Raw genomic sequence first — 24,756 nt, 5'->3', positions numbered from 1 at the left:
CTTCAAAAAAGAAATACTGGATACCTAGTTATGATGAAATTAATTTTAGTGGACGAATTTTAGTAATTTAATAAGTTTGGACTTAAATTACCACCCCTACTTAAACCTAAATTTGCAATACAATTATGATTTTATAATTTTTTTTCTTTCTCACCTAGTTGAATTCATATGAAAATGAATATGTCTAAATTCCTTGTTTAACCGGTCTTTCCTTCTTATTTATTTAGAATTTCTTTTGAGGTAATTCTTCGCAGGAAGGAGATTCTTCAAAGGAAGGTTACTTGAGCCCCTCGGGGTTGCAATACAATTATGAAATTCTCATTAAAAAAAAAATTTAATAATTTGAAAAAAAGGAATATTAAAGTGACAAAAATGTGAGCAAGTGGCATAACAAAAAATTACTTACAAGTTTATAGTAACCAAAAAAAAAAAACACAAAAAAAAAAATTAATAGCCAATATGTACAATATCAGATTATATGCAGCCCCTGCCCAAACTGATTTGTGAGAATCCAGTTGTTTTTAATAAGTTGTAGTAAAAATTAAATATAGTCACTGCTGGACTGGAGTAGAATCATCAGCACAGGGGAATTGTCATTGCGATCAGCTCTTGGGGGCTTCTTGTTGCTGGTATAATGAACCACATGACAATCTGCATAAAACATATTCAGCCAACAATTCTTTTCCCACTTGGTGAATCTTACTTATTTATTTATTTTTCTTTCTAAAGCTCCTAGTGTACTTTATAATCTACTAGAATAAATGTGAATAAAATTACAGAATCCCCTCCACAACCCAGTCCACACCTGCCCCCTTTCTTTTTTATTAATTTAATTAATTTATTTATTTATTTATTTTGTACTGGGGTGAACCGCAGATAGGCTAATTACTTTCTTCTTTCACGAATTTAATATACATTTTTAACTAAAAAACAGTAATTAAAAAAAAAAAATGATTTCTTTTCTTTGTATTATGCTTTTATGTAGAAAAGGAGAAAGGGAAGAGTTCCTGACTTCAAATATCCTCATCGGATGATTCTTCTTCTTCCAAGAAGACCTCATATCGTGGAATCTCCAATTGATCACACTTGACTTGTGTTTCAAAACATTTGTCGAATATGGGGAAACGCTGTCCCACAGTCAGATGCGAAGCTATATACGCAACTCTATTAGCTAGACTGTTTCCTTGAGGAAGTTGAAACTTTATTTCATAATCGTCAAATTTTGACAACATATAAAAAATGTTACTGCAAAACAAAAAAATTTATATCAATGTTATTGGAAACTGGAATCTAAATTTAAAGAATGAACTCAAACTTTATAATTAAAGCTTACCGAAAAAATTCATAAAGTTCATCATCTACCATTCGTGAGGGCGAATAATGACTTAGCAACTTGAAAATTTTTTTATGGTCAATCTCCAATATTATTCTCTTAACTTTCAATCTCCTTTGGAGAGTTTCATATATCCCATGATAGACTCCAAGTAAGAATAGTTCATCTCTGGATGCCGTATCAGGAAATGGCTTATGGAAAATTTCCAAATTCCCACCTTCAAAAATCCTACCCCTAGAATCTCTCAATACTTCATCTCTATATGTTGTATCAGGAAATGGCTTGTGGAAAATTTCCAAAATCCTTCCCCTAGAATCTCTCAATACTGCTCCACAACCAGCTTCTTTGGTCCCTCCAAGATCTTCCTTACAAAACCCAGAAACGTTTAACTTGTACCACCCACTAGGTGGCGCTTCCCAAAAACAGACGATTGCGGCTAATGTCCCCCGATAATTATCCAAAACATAAATTTGCTGCTTGAACATGTAATTATAAATCCTTTTTCGGTACTTTTCATCAATCCTGAGGAAGAACCACATGAAGTCTTCTACAGAAAGATATCTCATCAACTTGGAACCCCCATCCACATGCAAATCCGTGTATTCCATTTTGAACAACCCATAATATTCTAATATTATGTTGTGCTTCTGTTCAAAAAAATGATCTCGGTATCTAACAAGAGCCTGTTGTTGAATGATCAAACAATACATTAGTTAAAAGACTAATCTGAATTATATAAAAATGAAAAATTATAAAGATATTGAACTTACGACTACACTTTCGAAATCCAACGAGTCCATTTCCTTGATAGAAGCGGCAAAAAACACCTTAGAATGAAGGGTTCCTAAGGAGGCAAAATATAAAATCACAATTAAAGGCAAAAATACAGTAACGAATATATGTCAGCAAGACAACTTGTATATTTTAAGTCCATGGTTCCCGTCGAGCATATGTTGCGCGCACTGGGGGGTGACCCCGTGCGTGCATGCGCTTGGGGCAAGGCCTCTTCCATGTATGAGCACTGGGGCGTGCCTCGTGCATGAGCGCGCGCTTGGCGTGTGTGAATGTGCGCATGAGCGCGTGGTGGTGCATGTTCCCTTCATCTATGCGTGCACTGGTGTGTGGCCCCTTGCACGCGCGCACTGGGGGGTGACCTCGTGCGTGCATGCGCTTGGGGCGAGGCCCACTTCCATGTGCGAGCACTGGGGCGTGCCCCATGCATGAGCGCGCGCTTGGGGCGTGCCAATGTGCGCAAGCGCGCGTGGTGGTGCATGTTCCCTTCATCTGTGTGCGCGCTAGTGTGTGGCCCCTTGCAAGTGCGCACTGGGGCACACCCCCGCGCTCTACTTCACTAACGAGAAACATTTCTTATTTTATTTTGCCAACACTTAAAAAAGGCAAAACAAAACAAACAAAAAAATCATGTTTAAAAAAATGTTTTTTTCTATAATAGAAAACAGATTCCATTTTTGTGAAGGAAAGAGGATACATTAAAATGTATTTCTTATGTTTTCATCAGTGTAGAGCAAAAACGCATCACTATTGTTACTGTTGTCAGGGCCTATTTGTATTACTAATATAATGTTGGGGCTTGTGTGTATTTTCTGAAACTTATTATTATAAATATAATGTGGTGGAAGAATGAAAGTATTCTTTCATTCTTTCTCTCTTTCCCCATCTCTCCCTCTTTTTCTCTCATCCTCTTTCTTCTTTTTTTCTTCTTCTTATACTTTACTTTTTTATTTGATTATCTGTTAAAGTCAACATAGTATCAAAGCATGGTTTGTAAAGCTCTAGGCGTGTAGTTAAAACCCAAGAGTTAAATCACTAGCAACACTACGTACTTGTGTGTGCAGCTGATGTTAAAGCATTTCGTGCTATTGTAGAAAGGAATCAAATCTATGAGTTCTTAGGTAGTCTGCATCCGAGATACGAGCATGCCAAGGTACAAGTGTTGGGCAGGTATCCAACCTCTACTTTTGTTAGAGAAGTGTTTTCGTATATCCAGACTAAAGAGAGTAGAATGAAGGCTATGTCTGCACCTGTATACACTAAGCTTGAGTTAGAAGTACCATTGTCCAAGAGTTCTACTCTTGCCACACAACAATGGAACAAGCCCAATCCTCCAAAAGGAGGGAAGCAGGATAACAAGAGCAAGTTGAGGTGTGATCACTATGGGTGTACGCACCACTAGGGAAACATGCCGGAATCTACACAGTCGCCCTACTCCAGCTCCTGCACATGCAAATGCTAGGCCAAGGCCTGGTCCATTTAAGGGGTTATCTATGACACATACTGCAGAGCGTGCGACTACTTCTACTGGTCATATCTCCTCAGGGCACCAACGGGTTAGTGGCCTAGCGGTATTAGGCTCCTACTTCTCAAAAGGAGGTCAAGGGTTCAAACCTCAATGGAGGCATGTATGTGTGAGTACCAACTAAAAAAAAAAAAAAGTCTCCTCAGGCCCACTGAGTTATTTTTCCGGGGCTGAACTAGATGCTCTTCGACATCTATTAGCTCAAAATGCCTCCATTTCCACCTCTAACTTCGCTCAAACATGTAACTCTCATTCGGCACATCAGGTTTCCACATTATCTGTTGGCCACCTAGATCATTGATTCAGGAGCCACTGATCACATGACTGGTATGGCATGTGATTTTTCTTCGCACAGTTTATGTTCTGGTAAGGATAGGTTAGAGTGGCTAATGGCACCTCCATTGTGGGGAAGGGCACTGTTTCTGCCTTTCCTAATCTTACTTTATCCTCTGTTCTTCATGTCCCAAAATTTACCTATAACCTCCTTTCTGTCAGTCACATTACAAAAGACTTGAGTTGTACTGTAACCTTTTTTCCATCTCACTGCGTGTTTCAAGACTTGGATACGGGGAAGACGATTCGAAGTACATGTGAGGACAATGGCTTGTATTTGCTAAACGTGATGCCAACTTCTTATTATGTTGCAAATCAATCTAGTGTTAGGAATAGTAATGTCAATAAAGATCTATTAAACAACCATCGTCGTCGCCACTGCAGCACTCACAGGAAAACAACGATTCATTATTTAGATGCCCCGCCCTCCAGCAAGACTGCCTCTCCTACATCGCCATTGTCAATTGGTTTGGTGCCTCTGCTCTGCCAGAGAATATCGCGAGAGGGCATGATTCCAATGATGTGGTGGTGGTTATGAGGGTGGAAATGGTCGTGGTGGTGCCGTTGTTGGTTGTGTTGGTGGTTATTAGCCTGTTGGGTGGTAGGGCCGGCCCTGAGATTCAAAAAATTTTGAGAGACCCTAGGCGAATTTTCAAATGTGAAGCCCTTTATACATAAAGTTTCATACGAGCAAAAAAATTACATGATTGCGAATTTACATAAAAATCAGACGACAAGCACATGAAATCTATTAAGGTTAAAAACACACAAAGCAAAAATCGGTCTTGGTGCTTTATAAAGAGCACCATCCAATTTACATTAAAAAATTTAAAAATATTCAACACAACTTAGTCACAAAAATCAAAATTCAACTTCATAACAAAGTAAATGTGACTGTCTTACATTTTGAGATGCAAAATTATAAATTAAAGTACTCTGTCATAATTTTGTTGTTTGAACTGGGCTTAACTATCATGCATGCACGTGAGCCCAAAACTAATATAATAATAAAATAAATCAGTTTCTTGTTTAAATATAAAAAATCCTTTATTCTCTTGAAGGAAAGGGATTGAAACAAATTATTTTTATAATATAAATTATTGTATTACATATCAGAAATTTTTTTTGAAAGTTATTTACTGCCATAAATTTACATGATATATGATTGTGTGTTGTCTTTTAATTATGGATTTTTTTTTTTTTTATAAGTATGTTGTCTTTTAATTATGGAAATTATGGCTTGAATAGATGTCTTTCAATTGATTAAAAGACTAGTTACGTTCAATTATGAGAAGTAGTGATATTTCATACATATACTACTATATTACATTACGGTACTAAATTTGAGGCCCTTCCAAATTGGTCACCTTGCCCCAGGACCGGCCCTGCTGCATGGGGATGGTGGCGGCGGTTATGGGAATAGTGGGAGTGGCACCACCACAGCTATGTTGATGGTGGTGCCTTCGCTTCTGGTTCAGAGGAGAGAGGCTAGGGCACGGAGGAAAGATTTTGAGAGACAGTGAAAGAGAGAAGATAATGATAATAGGTTTCTGAATTACTTAAATATCCATATTTTTAATAACGTGGTGGTATAGAATGAAGATATTTTTGTCCAAAAATAATAGGGGCAAGCTTATCCTCCCCATGAAAGAGGGGATGTTAGCTTTCCCCATATATATTTATTTATTTATTCATCTATTTTAACTATAGGGTATCAATCTATTGGAAGCTCCCACCCAAATTCAAATTGAGTTTTTACAAATGAAAAAAAAAAAAAAAAAAAAAAAACGCAACATATTATGAGGATAATTCAAAAGGTCACAGAAGTACAGGTTAAAACAATGAAAATATACAGCTGCAATAGGCTCTAAGCTCATAAGCTGTAAATAGAGCTTTTGGATCACATAACTTGTACTAAAATTATCATTAGATGAAAAGTAATGAAACATGACACATCCATTACAAACACTTACGTGGATCCTCAACGTTGATTGCATCACCATCTGCATCAGAAGAAAAAGCATTACTCTCAACGTCAGTTGCATTACTAACTGCATAAGTAGTACGACTCGTAAACCATCGCCGCCTGTCGCAAGTGTTCCTCACCATCATTTGCTGCTAACAATACAAATATTCAGTCAGCCAAGTTTGACAGATGATGTAATTTTCTTTTGAATTTGATCTCCTATAGAAGGTCGAAATTCAGGCCCAAACCAAATTTAAGGTAAACCAAAAGTCTTCGACAACAATATGAAAAATATAAAATAACAATAATAAAATAACTGTTATGCTATATGGAAAACATAGTAAAAGGCAATCTTATTCAACCCAAATACTCACATTGATCAAGTTGGGATCACCATCATTTTATTTAGGGTAAAGTTCAAAAAAAAAACCTTGAACTATGACCTTTTTAGCAAATAAGGTCCCTAAACTACAAATGAGGCAGAAAACCCCTGAACTAACCACTTTGGTTGCATTGCCCAGTCCGGCGAGCTTCCATTCGAAACTTACCATGAAACGACCGCGTGGCTGTCACGTGACACACAAAATATAATTCAATTGCCATAATGCCCTTTTTTTTTAATAAGTAATAATAAATTAAAAAAGGCGTTCAATAGGGGAACGCGTCCCGTAGATATAAAAGAAACCGGGGTCTAAGGCCCCAAAGAATCCAATAAAGAAATTAAATCAACAGAAGAGGAACAGCACGTTTGTTCACATAACAAAAAGGAGAACGAATAATAAAAAGTTTCAGTGTCACTGTAGACGACTCATTCCCTTCAAACATTCTACTATTTCGCTCCTTCTAGATGCACCACCAAATACAATGTGGTACAGATCTCCAATAAGCACGAACACTCCTACTCATACGACAACCTCTCCAAGCATTAATCAGCTCCTTAGTAGAGCGTGGCATTACCCATCACATGCCAAATAGGCCAAAAATGAGATTCCAGCAATCGTGCGCTACAGAGCAATGCATTAGGAGATGATCGACTAACTCCCCATCCTGCTTACATAAACAACACCAATTAACAAGAAAATTTCCCCTTTTCCTCAGATTATCAATCGTCAAAATCTTACCCCAAACAACAGTCCATACAAAGAATGCCACCCTAGTAGGAACCATAGAACACCAAATAGTCTTCCTGAAAATCATAGGATGCAAAATTAGAAAGACAGAAGAACAAAGACCTTACTGCAAAACGCCCGTGAGAGGAGGGAATCCAAATCAAATTGTCATAGCCCCTGCCAATTCCTTGCCGATACAATTGATCCAAGAAAATGCTCACCTCTTCCAACTCCCAATCCTGAAATGAACGCGGAAAATGAACATTCCACGTAATCCCACTATTATCAAGCTGATAACAGTTAGCTACTATGGCATGTTTATCAACTGCAATACGATATAATCTAGGAAATGTACGACATAAAGGCTGGTTCCCACACCAAAGATCATCCCAAAAACGAACGCAACTACCATCACGAACTCTGAATCTGATATGAGAGGAAAAGGCATCACATCCTTTCCGAATGGATTTTCAAGCCCCAACTCCTCCCGCAATAGAAACCGGACGTGTAGTCCATCCGCCAACATCTTCCCTATACCTGCAAGATACTAATCTGCGCCAAGGACGATGTTTTTCCTTCCGGTATCTCCACAACCACTTACGCAGAAGAGCTTGATTAAAAGGAATCAATCGTCTAATACCAAGGCCCCCCAATTTTATAGGCTTGCATAATTGCTCCCATCTAACAAGATAATAATTGAACTCATCTCCCCTTCCTCCCCAAAGGAAATTCCTTTTTAATTTGTTCAATTCTATCAGCAACGGAGCATGGAATTTGGAACAAAGAGAGAAAATAAGTGGGAAGGCTTGATAAAGTGCTCTTAATAAGAGTTACTTTACCCCCCTTAGATAAATTTTGCTTCTTCCAACCTGCCAACCTCTTTGCATACCTATCAAGCACAGAATCCCAACTCCCCACTAACCTGGAAGAAACCCCTAGGGGCAATCCCAAATAAGGGATAGGAAAGGAACTCACCCTGCACCCAAGAACTGCAGCTAAAGAAGAAATGTCCTGTACATTCCCAACCGATGCCCTTATAAGCATGAAAAGACTCTAATGCCCTTTATTGTTACAATTACAACCAAACACCTCTTAACTGACAGTTACATCCAAACACACCCAAACCTAATTTCCCAAAATCCCCAAATTCATATAATTATAAAATATATATATATATATATATATATATATATATATATATATATATATATTATAAGATTTGATGTATATATGGTGTATGGTGTCAGCGCGAAGGGGATGTTAACCGTGAAAGAGAAGCAAAGCGAGTCCTTTACAATGCCAACACGAATCAATCTGGGGCACGCCTACAACACCAACACCGGTTAAATCAACACCATTTGGACTATGGGTTCAGGCATACAATTTGAGGATGCTAAAATTTATACATGTTGAGAGTGGCACTAAGCCAAGAATGTTTTTTTTTTTTTTTTTTTTTTTTGATAAGTAAAATTGTATAAAAGAGCTCAAAAGGGGAGCGAAACCCGAGAGAACTACACAAGGCCAAATAGGGCCTCTAAACTTTCAAAGAGTCCTAAAAATCAACAATCTCCGCTAAAGATCTATAATTTCTACCTACAACCCAACAAAAAAGAGTGTAAATAATAGAGAACTTAAGCATAGCAATAGAATTCTCCTTTCCTTCGAAAGATCTCTTATTCGTCTCTAGCCAAATACACCACCAAACTCCGTCATATTCAAGATTACCGCTTTAATAAAGAGAACAAATCTTTTTCTATATCTAGCAATTAAGGTCTAGATAAAGAACAAGCAATGCCGGCCTTACAAAACAGCAAATTAACAACTTGAACATCACCCGGACTGATAGAATGGTAGAAATAGCAAGCAAAAGTTGTGTCTTAGTGAAAATATTGTAATTAGTACACTGATCACAAACCTAATCTCAATGAAAGTGAGAACTTATTATTCGAATTCTAACTTGTCTTACCCCGTCACTTGTGCATCAACCCCATCAGGTGGTAAAGCGAGGGACAAGAATGGGGGCTCCTTGATGATTTTTGGAGTTCAATTCCCTCTCAGTCTCATATACTGCCTATTTTTGGGTCGTGTTGCCTAAAGCATCTGATTCTGCAATTTGGAAACAGCTCTTAGAGGTCAGAGAATTTCTGTTGGCAAAGGCGTAACCCTCCAAGCATCCCGGACTTGGGTCCCCACTGTAGAACCTCTCCAAGCCTCAATGATGCAAAGCATAGATAGGCCTGCAGACCTACAGGTGACTATCCTACAGGTTGTATCCAGCTCATGAGAAGGCTGGATTCAATGTTCTACAAAGGCTGCATCCAAGATATGGCTGAATGCAAGCTGGATTCTATCCTTGTAGATAAAGGCTGTATTTGATTGAAATATTTTATGTTTTCTTAGTGATTAAGGCGTCTTAGATATTTTGTGTTTCCTTACAATTAAGGAATCTTGTTTCCTTGGTCGTTAATGCTCCGTTTGGTAGGAAAGAAAAAAATTGGATGGAAGGGAGAGAAAAATGATGGATGAAACATCCCTAGGGAAGAGATTGTGTATTTCCTTCTTTTTGTTCAGTTGTATAGAAGAGAATAGACTAAGCTCATAATTTACTATGTTGGTTAAGAGTGAAGGAAATATAAAGTTTTGATTGTTTTTACCATTATATCCAATAATATTTATAATATAGTAATTTATAGAGGATATTACTGTAATTTAAAACTTGTATAATTTAGGATAGAATTTAATTTAAAACTTCTATAATAGTCCACTTGTCTTCCCTCCTTTCTTCCGCCCATTTTTGGACGGATGAAAATTTGTAAAGGAGGACTATTCTCCTTTCTTTCCTTGTATCACCTCTACCGAACAAAGGAATTTTGTTCCTTCCTTTATATTTTCTCTCCACCCCTCTTCCTTCCTTCCTACCTAACACAGCATAAGGAAGTTTTTGATGCTTATATTTTCTGTTTTCTTAGTCATTAAGTTTTCTCAAATATTTTGAGGTTCCTTCATTGTTAAGGGAACTCTTTTTGATGCCTATAAATAGGCATATCTGTAACTGAAAAAACAGTTTTTGGAATATAGTTTTGGAATAATAGTTTTAGCTTGAGTTTTGGAGTGAGACTTGTGAGTCTCAGGTCTTCCTCCATTCTTCCCATATTCTTGTTGTCATTTACCACTCAGTCAATCTAGCCTATCTCTATTCACTCTGTTTCCTTATCCTATTCATCTGTTTCTTCCTCTTTCCTTCTAGCCTCGTCTCATCTTCTATTTCCCATCCCCTTCTTTCACTCTAGTTCTAAGATTGTGTCATAACAAAGCTACCTATCTTATTGCATTCTGCGTCAAATTGGTAGCTGAACTTTTGTGTTCTATATCAATTTGGTATCAGAGCAAAGAATCCAAGTCTGTTTAGAGCAAACTTCAGTCCAGAACATCAATCAATCAAAAGCTCTAACTCCACAGCTGCACTCCATCACCACCAACTGAAACCACACCCTGCAGCCCACCTTACTATATCCCCGGAATCCACCATCCATTAAACCTCACAACCATCAGTTACCAAACCCAACAAAACTTCTGTTACTTTCAGCCTTAACCCATCCTTACTGGTCGTCATCAAAACCTATCAAAACACCTTATTGAAAACCTGATATTGACTCCTGTTACCACCTAAACAGAAACTATCAACCAGCCATCAACACGCACCACTCAGTTCTGCTGCTTCCATTAACCAGCCATCAACACACACCCTTCAGTTATCGTATCAGTCCTAAACGATAGTGTTCAGTTTATATTTCCATCACAAGACTATATTCAAAGTCGTAACAAATTCTTTAACCATTTTCATGTTTTGACAAAGAAATTTAAGAACTTACACTCATGTTTTCACAGGTGAAGAATCAACTGTCTAGAATTTCTATGTTTTTTTTTTAATCAATTTAGAACAACATTTAAATTTTTTTTTTTTTTAAGTGTAGATTTGTTTCTTTTAATCATACATCACGCATAACTAGTTATGATGAAATGATGAACAGTTGAGTATTGATACTACTGCTGTTGTAGCCAGATTCTCAAACCTAAAGGTTGGACGACTAGGGCTGAAGATTCATCAGTGGAGAGGCTGTGTTTGAGTGTACCGAATGCTGTAGACAGATCAAAAGAGACCTGAAGATCTTCAAAGGACTGAAGATCAACTAGTTTTTGATATCTTACTGTGTCTAGGTTGTATCACTCTTTCTTCACAGTGAATTAATTTGTCAGACTAGGTCCTAAGGTTTTTTGACTGGTGTGGAGGGTGTTTATCAAAAAAAAAAAAATCGGGTGTGCATCTCGTACTTTATTTTACTGCACTTTAAATTGCTGTAAGATAATTATGTTTATTTCTACCAAGCATGATTGAATAAATGGATGATGATTTACATGTTATTTAATCTCAATCAAGTTTGTTTATTTGTTTGGAGCAATCGCCAGGATAGTTAAACTGAATTATCAGTTAGCAATAAGGGTATATATATCTACTCATTCTTCTTGCTACGTTTGGTAGGCAGGAACCATTCCATCATTTTTGACCTTTTCTTTTGTTTGGAACGAAAAATTAAAGTTGGAATGACCATTCCAGGTCATTCCACTCCTTAATGACCATTCCATTCCCTAGTAAATTTTTTTTAAATAAATACGTTGGTCGAACTTCCAAATACAACCGCCACGGTCACCACTGCCGCCGCCTTCGACCACCGCCTTCCTCTGCCACCACCGCTGCCGCCACCTTCCACACCACCACTGCCACCGCCAACTTCAACCACCACCGCTACTGCCAAAATCCCCGCCTTCCACCACTGCTACCGTTACCGCCACCACTAGCTCGATCGTTCTAACCACGGTTACCCAAATAGACCTGAAAAGATCTTAAAGGAACCTTTACCAATTTTCAACAATTTAATTTTCAATTAAAAAACTATTTAAGCTCTGATACATTGATGATTCAATTGGGGTACTTTGCCTTGATATCAATTAACATTGAGTAGATATACCCTTAAGACTAACTAATAATTCAGTAAAACTATACTGGCAATTGCTTCAAATAAACGAACTTGACTGAGATTAACTAATCATGTAAATCATCATCCATTAATTCAATCATGCTTGGTAAAAATAAACATAATTATTTAACAGTGTTGAAAGATATAAAAGTTGAAGAGAATAACTAAAACATGAAAAACACAAGAATATAACGTGGTTCAACAACTAGAGCTTACATCCATGACACACAAAGCCCAGTGGGCTAAATATCTTTATTATACTCTCTTAATTTTGTTTACAATAACCACCTCTATTTATAGGTGAATTGGGGAAGACTTGTAGCTAGAGAATAGAAATTTCTTGCTCTACAAGTACTTTATAATAAAGGAATTACACAGAAAGTCAAATACAAATATGACGACAACTTGTAACCCAAGTATAGAAACTTTAACATTCTGTCCACGCTTAATCACTCCAATAATTATTCTCCAACAAGGGGCGGAGCCAAGGTTTTATTTTAGGGGGAGCACAATGCACTTATTGAAAAAAAAAAAAATCAACAAGTATGACAAATGTAATTTTTTTTAAATCAAAAGGCAAAAGAAAAAAAAAAAAATAGCTGTAAAATAACATGCTAAATATCATCGTTAAAAGAAAGAGAAAAAATGGTACAATACTTAATTATACACAAGTAAAAAAAGAATTTTTTTGAAAAAGGAAACAAAAATTAGAAAAGGAAAAATATACAATGTACTTTTTTTAATCTTTTTTTTTATTTTTCAAAAGAAATTTAGAGGAATTTGAAAATTTTAGAGGGGGCACTATTTAAAATTACCGTATAAGTATACATATATAGCAAAAATATGTACCTATGCATAATAGGTTGGAGCAAGGGCAAGGGGGGCACGTGCCCCCTCTGGTCCTTAATTGGCTCCGCCCCTGTCTCCAACATCCCCCTCAAGTTGTACACGGAGATTTAACTCGAGTGTCCAACTTAAAATTAAATACGAAGTTGTCGAGAGTGCGAGGCGAGTTGCAAAGATCCGAGACGAGTAGAGTATAAAGTAGGGGATGCTAAACCTGATACCATGTTGAAAGATATAAAAGTTGAAGTGAGTAACTAAAACATGAAGAACACAAGAATACAACGTGGTTCAACCACTAGGGCTTACATTCACGACACACAAAGCCTAGAAGGCTACTTATCTTTATTATACTCTCATACTTTTTTTTTACAATAACCACCTCTATTTATAAGTGAATTGGGGAAGACTTGCAGCTAGAGACTAGAAATTTCTTGCTCTACAAGTATTTTATAATAAAGGAATTACACAGAAAGTCAATACAAATATGGCAACAACTTGTTACCCAACTATAGCAGCTTGTACATTATGTCAACGCTTAAATCACTCCTATAATTATTTTTCCAATATATAGCACTTTAAAGTGCAGTAAAATAAAGTACGAGATGCACACCAGATTTTTATGTGAAAAAACTCCCTCAACGACCAATCAACAAACCACGGGACCTATTCCGACAAATTAATTCACCATGAAAAAAGAGAGATACAACCTAGACCCAATAAGATATCAAACACTAGTTGATCTTCAGTCCTTCAAAGATCTTCAGGTCTCTTTTTATCTGTCTACAGCATTCGCTACACTCATACACAGCCTCTCCACTGATGAATCTTCAGCCCTAGTCGTCCAACCTTTAGGTTTGAGAATCTGGCTTCAACAGCAGTAGTATCAATACTCAACAGTTCATCATTTCACCATAACTTAGCTCTGCTTGATGTATGAAAAAATGAAACAAAATCTACACTCTTCTTTTTCCAATTCACAAAGAAATACTCTTATGTGAACAAGTATATGCAACTTTAAAAAAATCTGATCTTGCGGTCAAAGAAATGAACAAATAAAAGTTTTATGAAAGGTGTGATTTCATAAACTAAAGCTTCCAATGCATATGCTAATCTTTGAGTGTATATGTGTCCATCTCTCTTTATTCACACACTTTTTAGAGTTCACAGAATATCTATATTTATAGACAACCCTAGGAAAACTTCCCAAAATAATCAATAAGAAAATTACTTTGAAATGAATAGGCTAGTGGCCTAGTGGTATCTGGCCCTAACTTCCTAAAACGAGGTCAGGGGTTCAAGCCCCAGTGGAGGTATGTGTGTGTGAGTACCAACTAAGAAAGAAAAAAAAATATTTTGAAAGCACAATTTGGAAAATTTCAGCTTTCGCATTTGTCCATCGATACCTGTGTGAGGGTCGATCGATCGAAGATTTAGGGGACTTCGATCGAAGATTTAGGGGACTTCGATCGAACCTTACGGAATCAATTCTTGATCGATATACTATAGGCTCCATCAGTCGATGCATTGAAGCACTAAGATCAACAGTTCAATTCTAAGTACCCTCGATCAATGAGTGCATATCAGCTAAATAAGCTGCAAAACTGATTTTAGAATAGAACATGCATATTTAGAAAAATATTTATCAATCAATGAGTGCATATCAGTTAAAAATGCTGCAAAACTGATTTTAGAATTGAACATGCATATTTAGAAAAATATTTATCAATACTCAAAAAAATTTATAAAACTTTGAAACTTGATTATATAAACATGTATGCATGAGCCTAATATGCTGAGGATGATTATTGAAGTACATTTACCTTTATACCCTTGTTTGATGAAGTTGACGAATATGTCCATTGAGGAAAGCTAAGCTTCACCCAAATACTCACTAATCACCTAACCATTACTCTAGACAACTCATAAGAACTGAACATAGTCTAAATTACATAGCACGAGTTTTGTTTTATGAAATTTGCCAACCTAGGTCCGTAAGAATTCTTCTTTTCTTTTATTCTATGTTAAAGGTATGGGGTTTAGTTCTGCAAGACCTAAAATCAGTTTATTGCATGACAAACACAATTTGATATTTAAATTATGGAGGGAGAAATTGACAGCAAAAAGGAGGTTTCAGCATGACTATTTCTTTTGATAGAAGTTTTAAAGCCATAAAACTTGGGATCAACTACAAAAATCCTTTTAGCTGCTATCATTCATCAAGGGCTACAATTTCCCCAGTATACTATAACATCAAATATGATAGAACAACACAACCTGCATATTTTTTTTTTGGGGGGGCATTTTTGTTGTCCTTACAGTACCTCCGACTCAATCCATGACACTCCTAGATGAATTCATTATCTATGTTGCACATTTAGCAAGCAATTTAGATCACTTTCAGTTATCCAGTTATCCTTAATTGGTGTCACCTTTAATTCTAATAGACTAATGCATCCTAATAATAAGACTCTACCGTACATATATACATATATACATATAAATATTTAATAGTAATAATTCATTAAAGGCGCCCAAGAGGAGAGCTCTCCCAAGAGAATACACAAAGGTATAATTTCAAGCTATCAACAAAATAAACAAAATCTCCCACAAATTTACAATTCCACCCATTAATCCAAAAGAATATAGAACTAAGAATGATGTATTAATACCCAATAGGATCTCATATTCCTCTTGCGTCAAAAGCCCCACCATAAAGAAAGGTGTTAGGATAGTGAAAACGGGCGAACATAAAGATCCAATGAAAGCCAGCAAAGCAATCACAACGTAGTTCAACACAAACGGGCAATAAAAGCTTTAGCAATGAGTTCTACATCAATCTCCCCTGCTTGAAAAGAACTCGTCCTCGAGTTAAGACTGGAAGAATGAGTCTCATCTGGCGGAAAATACTCAAATAGATCTGTAACATCAAATGTAGGAGAAATAGTCATATCTTCGGGAAGCTCAACAATATAAGCATTATCGTTAATCTTCTTCAGAATCTGATAAGGCCCATATTTCTTGTTCTTCAATTTGTTGTAGCTACCAACAGGAAACCTCTCCTTGCATAGAAACACCATAACTAAATCTCCTTCTTGAAAGACTTTTTTCTGCCTCTTCTTGTCTGCTGCTTCCTTATATTTCGCATTGGCTTGTTCAAGATGCATTCGAACCTCACCCTGAATCGCTTGGATGCGATCTGCCATGTGTTCTGTAGCAACTCTCTTTCCAGGCAGCTTCGGAAGTGGGACCAAATCCAATGCATGCTTCAACGAATGATAGTAAACAATAGCCAAAGGCGACTTGCCTGTTGACCGATTGACCATATTGTTATATGCGAATTCTGCCTATGATAACGCAAAATCCCACTGTTTTGGTTTCTCACCAGAAATACAACGAATTAGATTGCCCAAAATCCGATTGACCACCTCTGTCTGACCATCAAATTGTGGATGACTAGTGCTACTGAAATTCAAATATGTATCAAAACGTTGTAATATGTGTCTTCGGGATGAGGAAACAGTGGATCACCTTCTCCTCCATTGCACCATGGTTAGAGACTGCTGGAATTTGATGTTTGCCTTGTTTGGGATTCTTTGGGTTATGCTTGGATCCGTTAGAGGGTTGATTGAGGCTTGGAGAGGTTGCCATGTGGGGGCTCACATTCTGGATGCTTGGAGGGCTACGCCTCTTTATGTGTGGTGGTATATTTGGCTCGAGAGGAATATAAGATATTTTGATGGGAAGGAGTTGTCGATTTCTACTCTTAAATTTTCTATTATTTCCACCCTTTTTTGTTGGGTTTCTGGGAGATATCATAGATCTTTAGAGGAAATTGTCGATTTTTTTGGCCTCTTTGAAGGCTTAAAGGTCCTTTGTGGCCTTGTGTATATCTTCAGGGCTTCGCCCCCCTTTTGAGCGCTTTTATATAATTTTTCTTACTTATCAAAAATATATATATATATATATATATACTCAAGAGGGATGTTGGCAACCATGTGCGGCGGTGTCCAATCTGTCAATCTGCTCAAGGTCAGTCTCAAAACACTGGTCTTTATATCCCTCTACCTACACCAGATTATCCTTGGGAGGATTTGTCCATGGACTTTGTCCTAGGACTTCCATGCACTCATCGAGGGGCATATTCAATTTTTGTAGTTGTTGCTCGTTATTCAAAGATGGCTCACTTCATAGCTTGCAAGAAGACTTCTGATGCTACACATGTTGCAAATCTGTTCTTCAAGGAAGTTGTTCGTCTTCATGGAGTTCCTAAGTCCATCACTTCTATATATATATATATATATGCATCAAAACGCCTCCACAAAGTCCTCCAAAAATGGGATAGGAATTTGGTGTCCCTATCTGAAGTGATGGACTTAGGAACTCCATGAAGACGAACAACTTCCTTGAAGAACAGATTTGCAACATGTGTAGCATCAAAAGTCTTCTTGCAAGCTATGAAGTGAGCCATCTTTAAATAACGAGCAACAACTACAAAAATTGAATATGCCCCTCGATGAGTGCATGGAAGTCCTAGGACAAAGTCCATGGACAAATCCTCCCAAGGATAATCTGGTGTAGGTAGAGGGATATAAAGACCAGTATTTTGAGACTGACCTTGAGCAGATTGACAGATTGGACACCGCCGCACATGGTTGCCAACATCCCTCTTGAGTTGTGGCCTATAATATCGCACTTTGACCAAGGCTATGGTCTTATCTCGACCACAATGTCCACCTAGACCGCCACCATGTAATTCATGAATAATCTGCTCACGAAGGGAACTCCTCGGAATACAAAGTTGATTACCACGAAAAAGAAATCCCTCATGCATGTGCATACATTCAGCACCAGTCTGACACTTAGCCCAAAAATCCTTAAAGTTATCATTTTCCCCGTACAAACTCCTTCAAACAGTCAAAACCCACAACTTCAGCTCGCAAAGTCACCAAGAGTGCTGCTCTTCGGCTAAGTTCACATGGCATGCATCCTATTAAATTGCTCTGATACCAAAATTTGTTCACGGGGAACAAGTTACCTTGAATCCACAAGGCGGGTGTTTTGAATCCACAAAACAAAAGATAATTCAGAGAAATCTGATATATTATTTGATAATTGAATGAATGATTCTGATCTCTATGTTACACATATTTATACTGAAAGAAAACCCTAATCCATAAGGAAACTAACTACAACTTGAATCTTTATAACATAAGGAAATCTAATCTCGAAAAGATACTAATACCCGAAAATAAGCCTAAAAATAAAGTTTCTCTTAAAATTCTAAAAAAATAGAGAAATAAACCAAATAAAATAAAACTACTAAATATAAAATATGAATGCAATCCGAGTTTGGTTAGACAATGAACAAAAATCCCGAAATATTCGACAGGCTTCTTTTGGACCAAAAACCCCGTTTTGAGGCCCTAAACGATGGTATTTCACTGAAAAGCACGTTACATCATGGTGTAACGGTGAGTCTTGATCGTTGAGCCGTTTCCAGTCAAAAAACTCTCTTATCGGGTCAAAAACGAACACTTCGGGATTAGCCCAGAAAATCTGTCAACATGCCGGCCCCTAGCGGTCCAAACGGGCCTAAAAACTTCAGTAATCAGTTCTACTTCACATATAGATATGAAAAGGTAGAAATGACACATTCTGTTAGAAGTGAAGAAACAAACATTATGTTACTTGTTAGAGATCAAATGCTTAGAGATCAAAACCTGGATACAACTACGTTTTCTGTAAATGCTTATGTTAAGAAACAAACATTATGTTGAATTCAAATGCTTATATTACTTTTTTCCGTTCCTTTCTATTTACTTCACTCTAACCAAACGAACCCTATGTGTTTTTTTAGTCATATCAATTTTCTATCTCTGTTTACTTCACTTTTATATTTCTATTTTTTTTTTTTTAAATTATATATTCCTGAATACATATACGAAGACTAATATTGTACAAATCATATTACAATTGATATTATAAAATTTTCAAATTTTAGTTTGGCCCATTCAAAATTGAGGCTTCGCCCCCTGCCCCTGCCCCAGCTTATAAAAAGGATGGTTTTACTTTATAGCAGAAAACAACATAATATCTGATTCTACAAAAAAAATTACTTACTTTCCTGTTGAACACAACGTTATTGAGCTTGTAGCGGCTTTGAGGGAGGTCGATGTCACCATAGTAATTCCTCTGGTACTCCTCAGTGGGCAGAGGATCATCATCCACCTCTTCCACTGCCTCGGCGTGCAGAGAGTTGTCTTCAACCAACAAATTCAGCCATCGCTTCCGGGTCCCCAGCATGTCTAACCTCGCATATTTCTCGTACTTCATCACCTTGCAAGGGAATACTACCCCTTCTTTCAGAAATCGATTGAATTCTCTGTGCTTCTTACCTTTGGCCTGAGGAAACACTTTGGAGCGCGAGTCCAAATCCCAACCGTTAGTTGGAATATCTGACTTGGAATTGGAATTGGAAGGAGCGAAGGTGCCGAGAGAATGAACAGCCATTCGAGGGAGGAACTTCGAGTAAGTTGTAGTGAGAACGCTTAATTCCATTGTTGCAATCTCTAGGGTTCTTGGGTGGGAGGGAAAAGGGGTATAGGTTCTTTTTCCTTTTGGGCAACTAAACTATGGATGCAATAGGTATGACAATCCAATGCGCGGAGTGATTCGAGTGGGAAGCTGAGAGAGACTGCTTATCGATAAACCCTAAACGGCAATTTAGTCTATATGTTTGTACGGCGAGAAAGAAAAGTAATTTTAACTTATTGTGGTTGATTAGCGGAGAGAAAGAATGAAAACTAATAATTATGTTTAAAAAAAAAAAAATTTGTTTTAATAAATTTATTATTATATTTTTTTATCAAGATAAATTTATAGATTTAATTATGTAATATAAAAATAAAAATCAATTTAATAAAAATATTATTATTCTTTTGAATTTATGTTAGGATTAAGTGTAAAAAACCGTCCTTAGCTATTCTCCTTTTGCAAATAATTTTTCTAAATTAAAAATTATCCTTCTAAACTATTGATTTGTTATAATTAAGAGTAAATTCATCACAAAAGACTGTTTTATCCTTTTTCGTTAAAAATTTTTCTTCTTGTTCAATTATTTTTATTATCTTTTCTTTTATGTAAATATTAATTATACTATTTATCTTAATTTTATTTTTAGTATCAATTTATCATAAAAATGAAAAAAAAAAAAAAAATAGATAGATGAATTTGTAACTATCACTTTCTAAATTAATTAACTTATTATTAAAACTGTAATATTTCTGTTTTTCACCATTTTTCATTTTCTGGAATTTTTTAAATTTTTTTAGGGTATTTTCGTCTTTTCTCGTTTTGCGTACCGGACACCGTGGAGTGTGTCGGGTGTGTCAGAAAGTTGATTGAGACATTTCATTGAGTTCTGGACTCTTTGAAATGCAAAGGCTGCCATTTCGGCATTTTTCAATTTTCCGGACCGAAAAGTCCCGTGTGGGACCCGCTACCAGAATTGTTGCGTACAGGAGTTTTGTTTGGGTCCAATTGCACCTCATTTATTTTATTTTATGTATTATATGTGGTTGTGAATTATTAAGTGTGTGTGTGTGTGTGTATTTGTAATGGAATAAAATAAAAAAGGGAAAAAGGTATTTTAGTTGGTGGGACCCACATGTTTAAAAAAAATAAAATAAAGGCCACGAAACCATTTGGGCCTCACAATATTCTCTCTCTCCCGTAAGCCTATCTCTCTCTTTCCCTTCTCTTTTTTCTTTTTCTTTTTCACAAAACTTCAATCTCCAATTAATCTCTCATTTTTTGGAGTTTGTTGATTCCGTCTGCGGCAAATTGAAGAGCGCATCGAGATCTTTGATTTGATCGGAGCCAAGCCACGTTTGGTGCACCTTGAAATTTCAAAAATTAGGGTTTGGATCGGGCAATTTGTGGGGTTTTTGCTTCCTTTTGAGGTAGGAATTTCTAATCCACAACCCTCTTGAATTTTTGTGAGTTAATTCCTTTAAATTTGTGATTTACATGCTTAAATTGTGAATTTTTCTATGCAATGTTCTTTATATGTTGTGCAAGCATGTAACTATGTCTTATTTAGTAAATGATAGTGAAGCATGTCGAATTAATGATAATTCTATGTCCTTGTTGGCTTGAGTGTTTTATTTTGTAAATAAAAAGCATGAGATCTAACGAGCCCTTTCCTATATGTTTAGAGAATGGACTTTTTAATGCAAGAGGTCGCTTCGCAAGGTCAAAATATGATTGTGGTTTTGAAAGCCTTTCTAGTCAAATTTACATTTATAAAAACCACTACTACAACTAATGAAGTGTAGTGAGTAGGAATTGTCCACAGAGATTATACGTGTTGGAATTCAACTTCGACTCTGGCGTATCAAAAGATTGCAAAGGAATATTGGTTGTTTGATTACACTAAGATGCAATTAATTAAAATACAAGTAAAATAAAACTAAGTTGAGATAGGGATTTAAGAGATGAGAAGTGAGGTCTTGGGGTGCATTGGAATCACCTCCAAGCTCGTTCATCAAACCACACACTTTCAACTAATTTGGAAAAAACCTTCTTGTGAACAAATGCGACTACCAATTGCAATATTAAGCATGAACCATCAAATTAAAGAATGAATTATCTACCTAACCTATAAATAAACTAAGTGTAGCACATCCCATCAATTCTAAGCATGACCCATCAAATTAGTAACAATTGTAGCACACATCAATCTAGATAATCATGGAATTTGCAGTAATAAGCTATGGAATATCAAATCAAGTATAGATTGTCTACCTACCTACAAGCATGAATTAAATTGTAGAACAACCCATCAAGTGTAAGTATAATCCATCAAATTAATTGACAAACCCATCTAATAATAACCATGTCTAGCCATCACTAGATTCCCAATCAACCACACATAGATATGCAATTAATATAGAAAAACTAGTATAGAGATCAATTCCCAAATAATCACACATAAGATAACATGTAATCACAAAGAGAATCAATATGAAGAATTAAACCATATGAATCATGTGAGACATAATTTCCAATTTAATCACACATAGACATGTAAATAAACTAGAGAATTAATAGAAAGAATTAAAGCATAGAAATCATAGAAATATACCAAAATTCATTAAATTCACAAGGCTAGAACACAAATCACAAGATATTATTCCCCAAAAAGTATAAAAGAGATAGAGATTTAGATTACAAACTTGTGGCTTATCCAAGCCTCAAGAAGAAGTCTAGCCAATCATAGAAGAGGTGGGTGTGATCTTGGAACCCTCAAGGGCAAGCTCCAAATATGGCTCCATCTTCTTTTTCCTCTTCTTCTTCTTCTTCTTCTTCTTTGAAGCTCTAGAGAGAGAGTATGTATGTGTGGATCTAGAGATGGGTTCTTGAGGTGTGCCTCCACTTCCCTCTTTTCTTCTAACCCTAATCTCTAACTTTCTAGAGAGAGAAAGTAATGAAAATATAGAAATTACAATGTAAAATATGGATCTCTCTACAAAAATGGTTCAATATCTCATATATACAAGGCTTTGAGAGCCCAAAAATGTGAGAACTTGGCCTTAGGATCTTCCCTTTCAAGCACAGCCCGAGTTGGTTTGAAATGAGCTTTAGATTTGTTTTTTAATAACTTTTGTGAACAGTTCGATCGATCCAACTTTTCTTTGATCGATCAGGGTTCGATCGATCCAACTTTTCTTCGATCGATCAGAGTTGGCTCGATCGATCTGACTTTCCTTCGATCGATCAAACTTGGCAGATTTTCAGTATCAGCCTCCTTTTGCTCCAGATCAACCTCATTTTCCTCTAAATTCTCACCAAGACTTGGTTTGACTTCAAAAAGGCCTTAAGAAGCCATTTTTAGCCTGTTTTTACTTTATTGACCTGAAATAGACAAAAACATGAAATTAGACTAAAACGAAAAAATAAGATAGATAAATGGACTAAAATACTCTCACTTAGGTGCTAAAATGCGGTACATTTGAGTGCTCATCAAGATCATACTTAGAGAATTTCTATATAATGTTGTTCAATATTGATTATTTACTTGAAAGGCATGAAATTTCTTTATTTGCATAACATTAAGGTATGTGGAACATTTATACATCCATTGGGAAAGAAATGGGAAGTTGATTTTAAAGGAAATGAAAATGGGGCTTTGGGGGAAAAAAAAAAAAACAAAAGGTTTTGATAAACGGTTTTTGAGAAAAACCCGGATGCCGAAGAGGTACCGAAGGTCCGTGGCGTTAACGTAGCCTAGAGAGAATTGGGGAAATTACCCTAGTGTGGTTGAGCTATCTGGCCCCAAATGACGCTGCGGAGGTACCAAGGGTCAGAGACAGTAGCCAATCATTCTCTCGTGTCGCCGAGGAGTCACCAAAGGACGAGTTATGTTAACGGTTTGGAAATAATGGCAGAAATGGTTTTGGAAAAGAGGGAGTGACATTGCATGGCATTACATTCCATTGCACGGCACAATTTAATTATGACTCGGATTGTCGAAATTGTTGATATGTTTACCCCGGTATGGCATGATCCCGCTGCTTTATTTTTCTATTCATTGTGTGGATTCACGGGGTCTCAAAAAGTGTGTCTTAGGCACCACCTACTGAGCAATTTTGCTCACCCCTTATTATTAACATTTTTTCAGGTCACGGGAAGAGGGTGGTGGATGACATTCCTCCACAAGCATGAGAGGAAACTTGAAAAGTGTTTTTTTTGCAACCATTTGTAGACTTGGGCCATCATTTTTGTAAAGCAACATTTTGATATATATTAAGAGTGTTTAGCATGGTCTTGTAAATTTAACTATGAGCCTTTGGCCCTATTTGATGTAAATTTGGAACAAAAGTGTAAGGGTTTTGTATTAATTTTTATTTGAATGAAAAATAATGTTGAGATCTATTAAATTGTTGATATAAGGGACCATAATATGTAGAACATTATTTTTTTTCATTGTGTTGGGACAGGTTTGGACTTGGATTTAAGGTCACCAATGGACCAAAAGAGTGTCTAAGTGTACAAGTTCATGATTTTAGGCTTTCTGGGCATTTGTTTTAGTTTTTGGACTTGGGGAACCACATCCAGGAACCGGTTCAAGGGGTGTTTGGTTCACGTTTTGGGTATTCTGCCCATGTGGAACTGGTACCAAGATTTGGGAACTGGTTCCAGCCCTTCAGTGGGCTTTTTGCCTTTCACATTTTTATCAACTTTGGTCATTTAACTTCTTTTGGTCATAACTTCTTTGTTCCAAACCCAAATAGGGTTATTCTTGAGTCCATTTTCAATGATTTTGAGTTAGTTTTCCAATGCGACTAGCTTCATCCTCAAATTCCATTCATGCTGAGAGTTATGATCGTTTTAGTGGAACAGTGTCAAAATTTCCCTTGAACCGGGTAAGGATACTTTTGGGAAATCATATCAGGTGACTGTAGAACCTCACCAAACATTATGAAATATTTAGAATAATTATTTTAAACTTCATTTGACTAGTTTAAGGTCTTATTACCCTCTCATATTGTAAAATGACCATTTTACCCCTACTGTGTCATCGGGTTTGGTGAAGGACCCGGTTAGTGACCTGGACCCCCGATTTGGGTTATTACAAAAACTTTATTATTTATAATAAAACGTATCATAACCAATTTAAACATTGTTATTGTAAAAAAAATATCATCTTTTTCAATATAATATATTGATGAAAAATTAATAAAATACTTTTGAAAAAAATACCTTATTTTCATGTAATATATTCATTAAAAACTAAAAAATAAATTATTTTTAAA

General features: G+C 36.4%; 1 protein-coding gene across 2 annotated transcripts; it reads right to left on the bottom strand.

Moving 5' to 3' along the window:
- Positions 1-333: 333 nt before the first annotated feature.
- LOC132278585 (uncharacterized) lies at positions 334-19,689 on the bottom strand. Of its 2 annotated transcripts, none has more exons than XM_059780408.1 (5): positions 19,061-19,689; positions 5,957-6,101; positions 2,104-2,177; positions 1,334-2,016; positions 334-1,245 (listed from the first exon to the last, which is right to left on the bottom strand). In XM_059780408.1, exons 1-5 carry the CDS (start codon positions 19,496-19,498, stop codon positions 1,014-1,016), a joined length of 1,572 nt encoding a protein of 523 aa, XP_059636391.1. In that variant the 5' UTR covers positions 19,499-19,689; the 3' UTR covers positions 334-1,013. The 2 variants fall into 2 exon arrangements, with proteins under 2 accessions (XP_059636391.1, XP_059636392.1); XM_059780409.1 differs by having other exon boundaries at positions 5,957-6,098; positions 19,061-19,688.
- Between the last annotated feature and the right edge of the window lie 5,067 nt (positions 19,690-24,756).

This window comes from Cornus florida, unplaced genomic scaffold (genome assembly GCF_030987335.1).
Source record: "Cornus florida cultivar Cherokee Brave unplaced genomic scaffold, ASM3098733v1 CherokeeBrave_3.0.0_Hap2_Chr10, whole genome shotgun sequence".
NCBI lineage: Eukaryota > Viridiplantae > Streptophyta > Magnoliopsida > Cornales > Cornaceae > Cornus > Cornus florida.
Note: the sequence above shows the minus strand (reverse complement) of the source record. Positions and strands in the feature narration are given on the sequence as shown.

Excerpts from the sequence above, each read along its gene's own strand:
- LOC132278585 (XM_059780408.1), bottom strand. The coding sequence starts at position 19,498 with ATGGAATTAAGCGTTCTCACTACAACTTACTCGAAGTTCCTCCCTCGA. Across the intron at positions 2,178-5,956 it reads AATCAACGTTGAGGATCCAC|GAACCCTTCATTCTAAGGTG; the intron begins GTAAGTGTTTGT and ends TTGCCTCCTTAG. Across the intron at positions 2,017-2,103 it reads TGGATTTCGAAAGTGTAGTC|GCTCTTGTTAGATACCGAGA; the intron begins GTAAGTTCAATA and ends ATTCAACAACAG.